Here is a 13,695-nt window from a genome sequence, read left to right as displayed (position 1 = left end):
CTCTTCTCAGGTCCCCCGCCGGCGCTCCTGGCCCCTCCCTCCTTGCTGTGGGGCACCCGCTGCTCCATGTATCCATTCACAGGCGGAGCTGTAGCTTGGCCCCGCCTCCCCTCTTCTCATTGGCTGTGATTGACAGCAGCAGGAGCCAGTGGCTCCCTCTTCTGTCTCAGCCAGTGAGAAGAGGGAGCCCTGGAATATCCGAGACTCCAGTGCACATCACTGGATCGAGAGGGGGCTTAGGTGAGTATTAGGGGGGATGGGGGAATGCTGCACACAGAAGGTTTTTTACCTTCATGCATAGAATGCTTGAAGGTAAAAAAAACCTTGAGCCTTTAGAACCAATTTAAGCATTTACAAAATGTTAGACCCAAGTTTTTCCTTTATGCTGTCACCATTGTATGTCATACGCTAGCAGCAATTATTATTACTATTATTATACAGTATTTATATAGCGCCAGAAAGGTTTGCTCAGCGCTGTACATTATAGTGGGGGACAGAACATGAGACAATACAGTAACAAAACAATACACAAAGGGTTCGAGGGCCCTGCTCTTTCGAGCTTACAATCTAGGAGGGAGGGGATATTGGTACAGGAGGAAGTGGCTGTGGGGGATGGAGTGGTAGGAGGAGTGGAGGAGATCGGCTGTTAGGTGAGGGTGGAGTAGGCTTCCCTGAAGAGATGGGTTTTCAGGGTGCGCCTAAAGGTGAGGAGGGTAGGTGACAGTCTGATGGATTGGGGTAGTGAGTTCCAGAGGATGGGGGAAGCCCAGGAGAAGTCCTGGAGCCGGGCATGGGAGGAGGAGACCAGGGAGCTAGAGAGTAGGAGGTCTTGTGAGGAGTGAAGAGTACGTGTTGGGTGGTATTTGGATATCAGGTGATACTGATCTGATTCATTCAGTCTTTTGTTGTGATTAGCTGTGATTGGGCAAAGCTGATCACATGACACAGGCTCTGATTGACCCTGTTTGTATCATGTGACTGCCTTGACCAATCACAGCTAACATAATTGTATACAATGGATGGCATGACAGGAAGCCATCCATTGTATACAATTGACATGTGATCTGCTGTGATTGAGAAGAGCGACGATTACGGGTTGGGTGATATTTGGGTATCAGGTCTGTGAGGTAGTTTGGGGCAGCGTTGTGAATGGCTTTGTATGTGGGAGGTTGCAATGGGGAGGTTTATACACACAGAAGGCAATGAAATGTTTAATGCAACGTACAATATTTACATACTTAATGCTCAGAATTTGTAGGTGACTTCTCCTTGTTTTCCATAGGAACATGCCTTTGAAAGCAGCCAGAAGTATAAAGAAGGCAAATACATCATTGAATTAGCTCACATGATCAAGGATAATGGCTGGGACTGAAGAGATGCACAGAAGCTTAAAAAAAAAACATCCAGCCGAACGTGTTATCCTTAGAATGAGCGAGTAACTGAGTGCTTGGTTTCATATGATTCAGAGGCTGTGCCGCATGGAGCATCCTCTCACCCTTAATCCATCATTCTTGGTGAATGGCCTCTAAACTTCTGACACTCTGTCTCTTTGCTTTGTATTCCTTTTGTGAGTTGCCCTCGGCCTCATGCTCTTTTGTAGAGTTGGCTAAAGAAAAGCATCAGGAGCCTCATAGCCCAGCCAGTTCTTTAACTGTTAGAGTTGATTTAAAGCTGTGCGTAACATGATGTAAAAGAAGTGGCATACGGGGGTCGTCCTGTAGAACAGAGGGGAGGTTTTGTCATTAAATGGTGGGAGGGACGTACGATGATGATGAAGATGATGACGATGTCCTAAAATTTAAGTTATGAAACATGTTTCTTACAAGAGGAAAATACCTCACTGTTACTTTTGGATAATGTGCGTGATTACCCTAGACAAACTGGGTTCATAATTTATACCTTGAAGAAACCAAAAATACCCAGATTAGAAAATTATGTTTCATGAAATCTTTAGCCATATAGAGGTACTTAGAAATTCTTTCTTGCAAATCAGCTGATACGCTAAATTTGTTTAGCCCCCGATTACAGGACCATTGTTGGTTTACTAAAAGGAGGATTACTTTTTTTTCTTCAGAAAAACTATGATTTCATATTGCACCAATATTCCCTGACAGAATTGTGCACCTTGACTGTATCAAACATTGAAAGTCCTGTATATGATCACATTTCTTATGTCTGCCCTGGCACCACTGATTAAACCAATCCAGTGTCCCGGGCATTTTAATGTCCATATTGGACATGTAACACCTGTTTGTTTAGTATGTTTTTTGTTAAGAGCATAGTAGCAGCTCTTGTTTTTGTTTCAGAAATCAGTGCAGAAGGGTGTATGTTTAGATCCTTCTATCAAAGTGGTATCAAATACAAGGCAAAGAACGAGAACCACGTTTTTAAGAGAACTGCAAAAGTTCTGAAACCAGAATAGGAATAACAATGCTATATTGATTTACTTTGTGAGATAATTGGGAAACCCTTACTTTAAATAAGTCAATTTTATTCTGCATTTGCTATTACAGTTAAAAGCTTCCCAGGTTTTGATTGTAGTACTCAGTAAAATGTTCCGGTAGCCATCAGTACGCTGGTTATTTGTGGTCTGTGATCTTAAAACAGCCATAAAGCATGGAAAGAAGTTCTTTTTTTTTTTTTTTTAAATTGGTTCACCTGATCTACTTAATTTAAAATGAACCTTTCAGTTGTAGAATAGGATGGTAGATTTCATTTGTTTTGGGGTTTTTTTTGTTTTTTTTTTCACAAAAACACGGGTGGCTTTTTCTGTAATATTGTGTTCTGTTCACTTAAATTTTTTTTTACTTAGATTTTTTGGTTTATATACTAAAAGCAAAGTTCACCCAACAAACAGAGCTTTTTCCCTTTTTGTTTTCAAAATTGTCCTTGCAGCTCATGCTGCTGAAATCTCAATCATAACAGATCCCTAATGTTTTTTTGGCCTGGATCTTTTAAGCCTTTATTTCATAGTCTGTGTTCTGTATATTAGTTGCAATTACTGAAACCATTTTTAAAAAGAAAAACCAAAGGATGCATTTTTCATTTTGCTATGTGACTTCCTGTCAAAGTAATAGGAATAGACTGTATGATAAGAATGTGCTATTATTGCATATTTTTTTCTGTAGCATATTATTTACAGATAACACATCTCGACTCCTAAGTGGAAATACACTTGTGCAGTATGTATACATTTCAGTGCTTGAAGAACCTTGTGTTTTAATGTAAAGCCACGTTGACATTTCCCACTAAAGCACAGCTATCTTTTCCACATTGCTGATGTGCAATCTTGCTAAGTACATAAAATGTAAAACTGTAACCTTCCTTGAGAGAAAGAACATTACCGAGGACTTATTTTTAAACTTTAAAAAAGCATCCTACTTCACCAGTAGTATTTAACCGTAAGCAAAAACATTTATACGATCATAAATCAGCTGCACTCTCCATCCTTTAAAAGATAATATAGTCTTTCCTATGGCCCAGTTAATTAACTTGCATTTTGCACAAACTGGAAAGGCATTGAAAGCTAGGTTTACACAAGATGAAACACCTAAAGCATTTGAGATCTACACACATTTTAGATGTGTTTTAGAAGCGTTAAGAAAGAAACTTCTGAAGCTCTACAAAAGCCTGTTTTTTTTGTCGTAGCTCTCCACAAATGTATAGCAAACACCTTAGAAGCATCAGAATGCGTTCGTGCAAAGTCAATGTGATAGACTTTAATGGAAGTTTTGCAAGTTGTAACAACTGCCAACTGTTGCAGGCAAGATCAAAATTAACAGATACATGATTACTAGACTGTTTGCTATTCATGTAAAGAACGGGTGTTTGTTCTGCACAGCATTTGGGAAAACCTTTATTAAATCGCCGGAAATGGCTGCATGAGCGATACCTAACAGTATTCTGTTAAATGTCAATAAAAGTAAAGATAGACATCAAACAGTCTATCATATTTCAGCTGGTATTTTTCTGGTGCCGGGTTGAAGGCAAATGTTAACAACTGCTATGTGTGGACAGTTCCTGCATGTTTCTTACGTTTTCTTACACTGTTAGATAATCCATATAATTGAGGGTAATCAGAGCAAGAAAAAAAATCTTTAAAATCGTTTTCTGTACAATTACATTCAGTTGGTAAATTAGTCCCACAGTTTAGGTTTAATTGGAAGTTTTACAGAATTCATGTTAATGTTTCTGGGAATACCAAAGTGGTTTGTTGGAGCAGCATCTTGAAATACTGGAAATTAATTCTCAAAAGCTTTTCTTCTTCCTGGGTTATCATAAAGAGTGTCCCTTTTGAGCAATGACAAAATATTTAAAGTATACCTAAATACCAATATGTACATTTTGAGTTATGCACACAAAAAGTGAATGAGTAGTGTTGAGTTGTTTCTTAATTCTATGTCATTCTGTGCTGAGTTCCTCTTTCATTGGAAAACTGCCTTTTCTGCTTGCTCTATTTGGCCTAAAGGCCCCTTGGGGAGAAAGCAGAAGTTGATTTTGCAGTGCACTGCATTAGCTGTTTTTACCAGGAAAGTGCTTGCAATAGTCTATAAAACAAGTTCTATACATATCTCAGAGTGAAGAAAGTCAGACAAAGTTTAGAGTAGTTGACTTAAGGGCTCTGTCAATTAAAATATATGAATTATTTTAAGAGCTTTAGAAGAGAAAAGCAGTTTTGCAAAGAAACTTTCACAAAAAAGATCCTAAATTTGCTGTTTACACTTCAATAAACCCAAACCTGACAACTTAAAGTGGTTCTAAAGGTAGGCTTTTGTTGTTGTTGTTGTTGTTTTCTACCTTAAAGCAGTAGTAAGTTCTCCAGAGAAAAATAAAATAAATGGTCCTCCTGCAGGTTTAAGCCATAATGTGCTAGTATTTACCGTATACTAGCACATTATGCAAGACTTATGTGCAAATGGAACCCTCCACCGGGTATCTTGAATGGCTGTACTGCAGTGATGTCACCCACGCACATGCACACGGGAGTCAAACCTCCGTGTCACACAGAGCAGGCCATAAATGTGATCTAAACTGCGCATGTGCAGCTCAGATTACATAACCTGCTGACAGGTGGGGGGGGACAACACACTAGGGTCCAGGGGCGGACTGGCACTGCCCGAGGGCCCGTAGGGGGCCCCATGAGATGCCCCTGGTACCTTTCATTGGCTTTTTCATAGGTTTTTTTTGGGTGTGGGCGAGGACACAGGGGCCCCATGATCCCTTATTGCCCGGGGGCCCCATGAGTTCTCAGTCCACCCCTGCTAGGGTCTCTTCTGTTATAAAAGCCCTGCCTCTCATTAGATCCTAAATATAATGACTTTACTACCAATTTAATGGCGTTCTCTGCATTAAGGCAAAAAACCTTCTGTGTGCATCTCCCCCCCCCCCCTCCTCCAGTCCCCCCTTATACCTACCTGAGCCTGATCTTGACACAGCGCTATGCTCTCTCCCTCCTCACAGGGTAGATTAACAGCTGTGGGAACCATTGGCTCCCGCTGCTGTCACTTATAGCCAGTAAGGAGAGAGCGGTGGGCAGGGCCGAGCCTTGCTGTATGCATCAATGGACACCCAGATCATGGCTTGGGAGCGAGCCTGCACGTGTGCCCCCGTAGCAAATGGCTTGCTATGGGGGCACTCAGGGGGGAGGGGTGCTGGAGCCAGGAACACTGGCAGGAGACGCCAGAAAAGGAGGATTAGGGCTGCTCTGTACAAAACCATTTCACAGAGCAGGTAATTATGACGTATTAATTATGTAAAAAAAATCCTTTTAGAATCACTTTAATATTCAGTAGTGGCTTGACCTATGTCTTCCTTCTACAAGCTGTTTAATATCTGCTTACTTCTGAACTGTGAAATAAATAAATGTGATTTATAGTGAAATCCTCACCTCCAAAGTAGGTCCTCTGTTGTTGACAAGAGGCTATTGTGTTTATGGTAGGAGGAGAGAAAAAAGACTCTTTTAACTCTATATCTAGCAAAGATACTAGCAACTTGAAAAAACTGCTATGATGGAAAGGTACCTAGGTACTAAATATTGTGAGTCGACTTTATTCATCCAAAGCTGGAGTGTGTGCATTACACTTGCAAGTCTCTAAAGTTTGCAAATCAGAAGTCTTTAATTGTATCTCTTAGGTTTTATTCAGTGTCAGACTTTTTTTGATTGAAGAGGAGTTCAAGGCAAACTGTACTTCTCTCCCCTCCTTTTATAAATATATTCAGGTTTAAATGGTTTAGGCTGACTTTACTGAGCAAAGCAGTAAGCCCTGATAGGTTACCTGGGGCTGAGCTTTTGTCTCCCAGTCTCTCCTACTGTGGGTGCAGCCTTTTCTTTAACTATCTGTTTAGAAAATGTCTAAACCAAGGATTGATGTATTTCTCCACCTGACTGCAAATTTCTTGTTTCTAAGTAAACTGTCTCTTGAAACAGCCCCATCTCATTCACTGGTAACAGATTTTCACGGTGCAACTAACGCCAGATAAAACTCTCTTTAAAACAGAACTATACTTACCTCAGTTCCACAGATGCGGCATCTATCTGTTGCTGACATCTTCGAGCATCCGGCTTGTGGGTCTTGATTGCCGGCCGCTGCATTGGCCGGGCGGGGATGACGTCACTCCCGTGCATGTGTGGGAGTTTAGTCAGATTCGGCATTGCCGAATTTGTATAGTGCGCTATGTGTGCGCAGCTCACTGTACAGGGGCAGACAGGTAGGTGAGTAACTTTAATGCAGAAAAGACAACACCTGTCCCTTCTGCATTAAAATTCCAGCCTGTTCTCCCATTTTTATTATTTGACTTAAAGTTCCACTTTTAATTTCACTGTCTGCTGCCTTAGCTGACAGACAACTGAGACAGCCAACAGTCTAAGCTAGTTGTTGTCGAGGATTACCTGGCATCTACAACTACAGCTGTGTTGTGACATCTTTATCAGCCCAACACAAGCGTTATAATTTAGTTTTCTGTATACTAAAACATATTTTTTGGACTATTAAAGACTGGTTAGTTATTGTACTTGCAGTACAAAACCATAGAATAATCAATATCTTTACATGCTGCAAGGTTTACTTTTATACTCTACATTTGCCAATACATATAGACTGAGATATTAGCCTGTAGGCTTATCAACATTTTTCAGGCCATAATAATTTAAATTATGGACTTTAAAAATATTTTAAATTTAAAGTTCCAGTGTCATTTATAGAATAGCTTAATCATTTTTTTTTTAATTGATCTAAGAAAAAAAACTGGCTAAATTAAAACTAGTAATATTCTTTATTCATTGATACATGGCCCACTGACACCTCTGTGTTATGCTAGGCAATCCATGCTATAAAATCTGATCTGCTCCATTTTACAATTTTTTCATGATATATGTAGAAAGATTTCCAGCAAGGTTGCTGTAATTGTACTGGGAATATGCAGGAAAAGCGTGAGCTATATTTAACCTTCCATTTTCTAATGTAAAAGTGTAATCCCAACTGGTATACATACAGCCACTCTAGACGTAATCATTAGATGGCATTGTCATTGGGCCTTTTGTACTACATGTCTTCTGCAGGATATTCACAGGCAAACCAAGTAGTAATCTCAAATAGACCCAGAGCCTGTTCTCAAAGCAAAACACCCATCATAAACTAGCAGTTTTCCTTTTTTTTTATGTTCCTGTAAGAGTTCTGTGACCAAAGCTACAGATTATTGTTGCATTCATAATCATGCATTCCTAAACCCATAAACTATCTGCTAGTGCAAAGACATGTAGAACATGGCCAATATTGGTGATGTTTCATCTGTATATTTGGTCTTAAGGTTGTGTATTTTTACATTCGAGTATATCCTTTGTTTAACTTTATTTATTTAGAGTCTGACTTTTCTACTAGAGAGTCAGAAGCTGTCAAGTCAGTCATTTTATAGCAACAGTTAGATGAGTTCTGAGTGTACATAACAATATTAAATAGCGGAGTCCCATAATTGTTTACATTTTCTTAATTGTGGAATTCTGCTATTTGACATTGTTTTACAGTCTGAGATGCTGGGGGACTGTATGTCAAATATGTGATTGGACAGCAACTGTCAAATTTCAAGTAACACCTGACTCTCAAAGTGAAGTTAGTCTGGCAGAATAAGTAAAGCTAAATATGGGGCAAATATAAACCTCTCTTACAGCAGAATGCACAGCTATAAATTTTTATAATTTAAGACTAAATACTTGGTTTCTTGCATAAGATTGGCATAGCCTTTTTTACATTAGTAAAAAATGCAGTTATCTCACTTACTTTACTTTTATAAATATTGGTAGCAAACTCATGTTAAAGTGGAGTTCCAGTGAAAGTGCAAAAAAATAAGTCTGCAGCTACAAAAACTGTAAATGCTGACTTTTAAAAAATGGCAACTCACCTGTCTCTCAATCCCGCAGTGTCCTCCCCACAGCCTGTTTCATCGGCTGCCCTGTGTTCCCAGCTCCGGAATCTTCAGTGTGGGTACCGAGCTGTGACAGCTTGCAGCTTCACAGCCAGGTGCCCATAGCGCATGCGCGAGTAGCACTGCGCTTTCTGAATGGTCCCGTAGTCTTCTGGCACCTGTTACGGGTTTCCAGAAGACTACGGGGAGGAGGACAATTTTCGTTCCACCTAGGCCAGGGGTAGGCAACCTGCGGCTCTAGCTGGACTACAAGACTACTACATCATGCCTCTGCAAGTCATAGCTGTAACTGTCAGTTTTGTAGTGTTGCAATGCCTCATGGAAAATGTAGTTCCACAACAGCTAGAGAGCCGCAGGTTGCCTACCGCTGGCCTAGGCGATCAAGGTGGGAGCAGGTATCTGTCAATTTCGGGTACCACCCCCCCCTGCTCCCCAAAGGTGCCAATTAACTGGGAGCAGGGGACCAGTCCTTAAAGCAGAACTTCCCCTTTTGGGTGGAGCTCCACTTTAAGCCTTTTTACTTATGCAGAGATGATGGACAGGTTATGACTCTAGTTGTAAGACAGTCATTCTCTGCATTTAAGAACTTCTTGTGTGAGCCTCTGATTTTTTTTTTTTTTAAATTGAACAACTTTATTTAAGGTCAAGTAACAGATCATTCATAGCTCGCACCCAATACATGCAAGTGGAAAAGCAATGAAAAGTATATTTACATATATACTTGGAGATAACAAGACATTAAATGTGTCAGCTCTATGGTATGAACGAGCCTCTGATTTGATTTTGATGGCAGGACTAGTTAATTTTAGAATTTAATATTGCCTTTGGCTAATCCAATAAAACATGTAATTTTTTTTTAGGATATCACATGCAACTATTGCATTTTCAGTTTAAACTTTGAAACTCTACTTGTACATAACACCATCAATAGGTTCAGATTTCTAGACCTAAAAGAATTTAAAACTTGGAGCTGTGCTGTGTTTAAAGGAAGGATGGGGGCAGCTTTTCCTTCCTGTACCTTTTTCCCTTTGTCCTGATTCACAGCATACATTCCTCTTCCAGTTGTCCACTGGCTTCCTCTGCACTTTACCTGGATGCCTCCAGTACTCTGTTGGTCCAATATGTTTGCATAGGTTGAGCAGGCTCTGTTAGTCCAATATGTTTTCATAGATTGAGGAGGCTCTGAGTCCATGGCATATAGCGCAGGAAATTGGCAGAATGGGGCCTTGTGATAGTCATATATCAGACACATCCTTCCCCTTCCACTCAAAATTACTTAAAAAAAGAATTTGCTCAGCTGGAAATATATATTTGGTAGTAGTGTTTTACATTGCCAATGCCAGCAGTGAAAGCCACATTTTATCATCTGAAGGGTAACCTCCATACCTATAAGATTTGAGTTTGCAGTGAATGTATCTGAATTCAGATTATAAGAACATCCCATGAGATGCTATGCAACTGATAGTGTTTCACAAGATTATGGCTATAGGCTGTAACTCACCCTTCAAGGTCACCATGACCTAGAAATGGTCTTTGAATAAATTTAAAAAAAAAAGTGAAAAAACAAGGATGTCGACAAAATAACATAATCTAGCCTTTTTTGTTAGATTGCCTGTCAATTTGTGAGGTTATATTTGCATTTCAAGTATCTACTAACATACAATGAACTCATTTGCAACAGGGCTTGTGTAGTTATTGATTCCTGTACAAGTAATCATAGTCAGTTTTTTTTTTTTTTTTTTATGAAGGGTGACTATTCTGACTACTGATTCTTCTGTCAGCTGACATCTGATCAGCTGCAAATATTAAACAGGGTATTTAAACTTTGTATAAAGAACAGTAATGCCTTTAGTGCACTTGTTCTATGGAAGGTGTGCTTAGCCTCATTATGGCAGTAAAGCCTAGTATGTTTTCCAATAGCTTGTTAATGGATTATGCAGCATACCCAATGTATGGAAATACAGGCTGTTATTAGCATCAACCTTGTTCTTCAGTGAACCAGCATCACACCAACCCTCATAAATCATTAATAAAATGAAACAAAAGTCTGATGAAAACTAAATTTCCTATAGCAGCCAAAAATCAGTTAATTTACTCATGTTGCCCCAATTGGGAACTTGCACCTTCTTCTTTTTATCGAACGAGGCATAGAACCTTCATCATACTAAAGATCCAGACTTGTCTTTATTACCAACTGTTTTTTTCAGCTTTTGTTGTTAAAGCCTTCATATTTCTTTTTTTTTTTTTCACCTTTTGGTTAACTTTTGAGAAACCTGGGTATTTTACACCCCTTCTGTGGTTCAGTCTTTATTTTAAATGTGGGTGTCCTAACCAAAGTTACATCTGTGCTTACATTGACAAAGCTTTAGAGAGTTGTGATTTACTATGTTGTAATGCTGCTAAGACTGTACAGTACTTTTACACACAGAGTAAGTGCAAGGAGCACATAAAATGTGGAATTCGTGTGTAGTTAATACATTATGGTGTGCTGATAGATGAAGAAAATACCTTGCACAGTTTGTTTTCTTTAAAACCTAGCTCTGAATGGTAGCTAGGAGAAATGCTTTCATTTACCCCCCCCCCCCCCCTCCCCAACAACCACAGTGCTGTTCTAAAACTATAATCCTGTTGTCAGCATCCCCCAAAACATTGCATTTAGCTAGATTTATTTTAATATCCTTATACAGTGATTACACATTCTACATTTGAATTTGCTTTCATTTGAGCCCTTTATATGTAGTAAAAAAAAAGCAACAATTAGTATTCCTAATAGTTCAAAGTCCAAATGTTAGTATTCCATAGCAATGAATCAGATTTCATCAGTTCAGAGCAATAAGAGCAGAGATTTATGATTGCTGATTAGATGCTATGGACTACCATGCTTTGTACAATACTCTTTCCATTAAAATGGTCAGTATGATAACTGTGTTTGTTAAATTCAAGGAGTTCATCATATGGTTTCCTTGTCAAATAAACATGGCTTTCTGAATTGGGCAAAGCATTGTTGGGTATATTTTATAACATGATACAGAAGCTATTGGTATGAACAACAGCTAGCAGAAACTGGCTTTTCATTGCTAAATGAAATAAAATAATTAAAAGATGATTTCTGATTGGTTGGTACGAGTTTCAACACCAGTTATGCTTTGCATCATGTTATTAAAATTAGATTGCATTAGAAATTGTCAAAGCGAAAGCATTCTAGCGTGACTGGGAAACTGGGTTTATTATTATCTATTCTGCATTACTACTTAGGCTACTTTCACACTGATCCGTTGTTCTTCCGTTTTTGCGGTAAAAAAAAACACATGACTATTAAATCCTATGGAATCCTATGTAACTCTTCACACTGGTCCGTTGCGAGTCCATTGGCTTTTTCAAAGCACTGCTTGCTGCATTTTCGGTGCAGTAAAAAAGAGAAATGCACTGAAAACGCACCTCTCCATTGAAATGAAAACGCACCTGCAGTTGCTTTTTTGGTGTATTTTTAAGTCACTTTTTTTTTCCACAGGTGCAAAATACAATGGAAACAGAACAAAAACATGTCTGCATTTGTACTGTGTTTTTACAACTGCGCAGTGTGAAATTAGCCTTAGGTTAATAGTGAACCCTTGAAAACAAAAAATATATAGAAGCTTGCATTCTGGGCTTCTATAGGTGCAGACTCCAAGGCTGTCATCCTTATCTGGAGCCAGAATCATGACGACAGCCCCTAGAGTCTAAATCTGTTAAGTTGGCACTGTAGGCTCCTATATTTTTCCACAGGGGTTCCTTCTTTATGTATTCGTGCATACAGAACTTAGCATAGTTCATTATTGAAGAATGGTACCCTAACCAGGTAATCGATGCAAGTTTTGCTAATTTCACAAGGACATTGATCAAAGCAAACCCTATTGTTTAGTGAATGTTTAAAGATCTCCATGGTATATATTGTATATTGATCAGGATGCAAAAAATAATAGAGCATGAGTTTATAATAAAATTGTATTACATATTAGTTTGGTGGATGACCCAATACATCTGTCATGATCAGTAGGCTTGTACAGGTTTGGTGCATCCCTTTAAAAAGAAGAGCGTGGTTCTCAGGACAGAGCATAAGCTGATGGCTCTAGGCAAGTAGAAACCAGATGGTGTTTCCACCCAAACCTAATCCAATAATTGGGTGGACTCTGGCCGGTTAAATCACCTACTGGCTTGTTGGCTTTCCTAGAGATTCCCACATAAAGATCTCCTCATAGGATATCATTACATCTCTTTTGGAAAGATAAATAAGGACCAGTGAGTGATTGATCCTGCTAGCATCTGCCGAAAATCCAATATTAATTTGTGTGCATTGGCCCTTTGGAATTTTTACTCATTCCTGTAGCACTGGGAAAAACATCTGGTTTATTGTAATACTTTAATCATAATTCCAGCCTAAACAACCTGTTTAGTTTTGTTTTGGAAATGATGTTCGAATTAAATGATATCTATATTTTGCTATCTATGGTACATAGTACATGGTGATACTGACCTAGAATTCAGCCTATTGGTTACTGCTTATGATAATTCTGTCAAGGGTAGTCATAAGCCAAATGTTTGCAGTAAATAGAAAGATTGGTGAGGAAGCAGTGGGAGAAAGTGAATGTTTCTATGTTAAGCACTGTGAGGTCTTCTGAAATCTTTACTATAAAGGGGGATTTGTGAGGCTCATGCATGTAGCAACTTAACGTGGAATCTATCTTCCCTGTTAAACTTCTTTACAAACGTAATTCACTTGTGAGGTAAGAGAAATCCATATTTTATCTTACAAGAAATAAGAATCAGATACCTGTGTGTATTGCTTTTGTGTTTACAAAATGTCTTATTCTTATTTTTGGCTTCTATAAGTTTTATCAGGTCATTTTTATTTTTTTTTTGTTTTATAAATGTAATTGTTTGTCTTTTATGTTTTGTGTAAATGTACATAGTTATTCAGTATTAGAGGAAAGTGCATTATTTCTGTCATATTTACAATGCGTTGGTGCTCATTTGAGAAAAAAAAATAAAGTTTTATTAAAGATACAAGCGTTTTGTCGGTTTTTTAAACCTATTTGAAAAGGTTTTTTTTTTTTTTTTGGTTTTGAATAAAATGTTCCCAAAAGCTGTCAAATATGCAAAGATTATAATCCTTCCTAACTCTACTAAAAGTGCTTTTAATGCAGACAATCTCCCTAAGGGACCCACCATCTTGAACTGGCATATTTAAAGAAGTCAGCAAAGGCAGCTTTCATGTTTCTGTCCCACATAGGTCTTTTC

General features: G+C 38.7%; 1 protein-coding gene across 3 annotated transcripts in view; it reads left to right on the top strand.

Moving 5' to 3' along the window:
- The window catches only part of YPEL2 (yippee like 2), a 199,712-nt gene that overhangs the window by 117,407 nt on the left and 68,610 nt on the right, over nucleotides 1-13,695 (top strand). For 2 of the 3 annotated variants that reach the window (XM_089676669.1, XM_089676668.1), the window contains one exon: nucleotides 1,283-13,464. The exons of the other annotated variant lie outside the window; for it this stretch is intronic. In XM_089676669.1, coding sequence (XP_089532795.1) covers nucleotides 1,283-1,372 — 90 coding nt within the window. In that variant the 3' untranslated portion in view covers nucleotides 1,373-13,464. Of the gene's footprint in view, nucleotides 1-1,282; nucleotides 13,465-13,695 lie in introns of those variants that run through there. 3 annotated transcript variants of the gene reach the window in all.

Source organism: Staurois parvus, unplaced genomic scaffold (genome assembly GCF_062004578.1).
Source record: "Staurois parvus isolate SC_StPar_1 unplaced genomic scaffold, SC_StPar_1.0 ptg000172l, whole genome shotgun sequence".
NCBI classification, from domain to species: domain Eukaryota; kingdom Metazoa; phylum Chordata; class Amphibia; order Anura; family Ranidae; genus Staurois; species Staurois parvus.
Note: the sequence above shows the minus strand (reverse complement) of the source record. Positions and strands in the feature narration are given on the sequence as shown.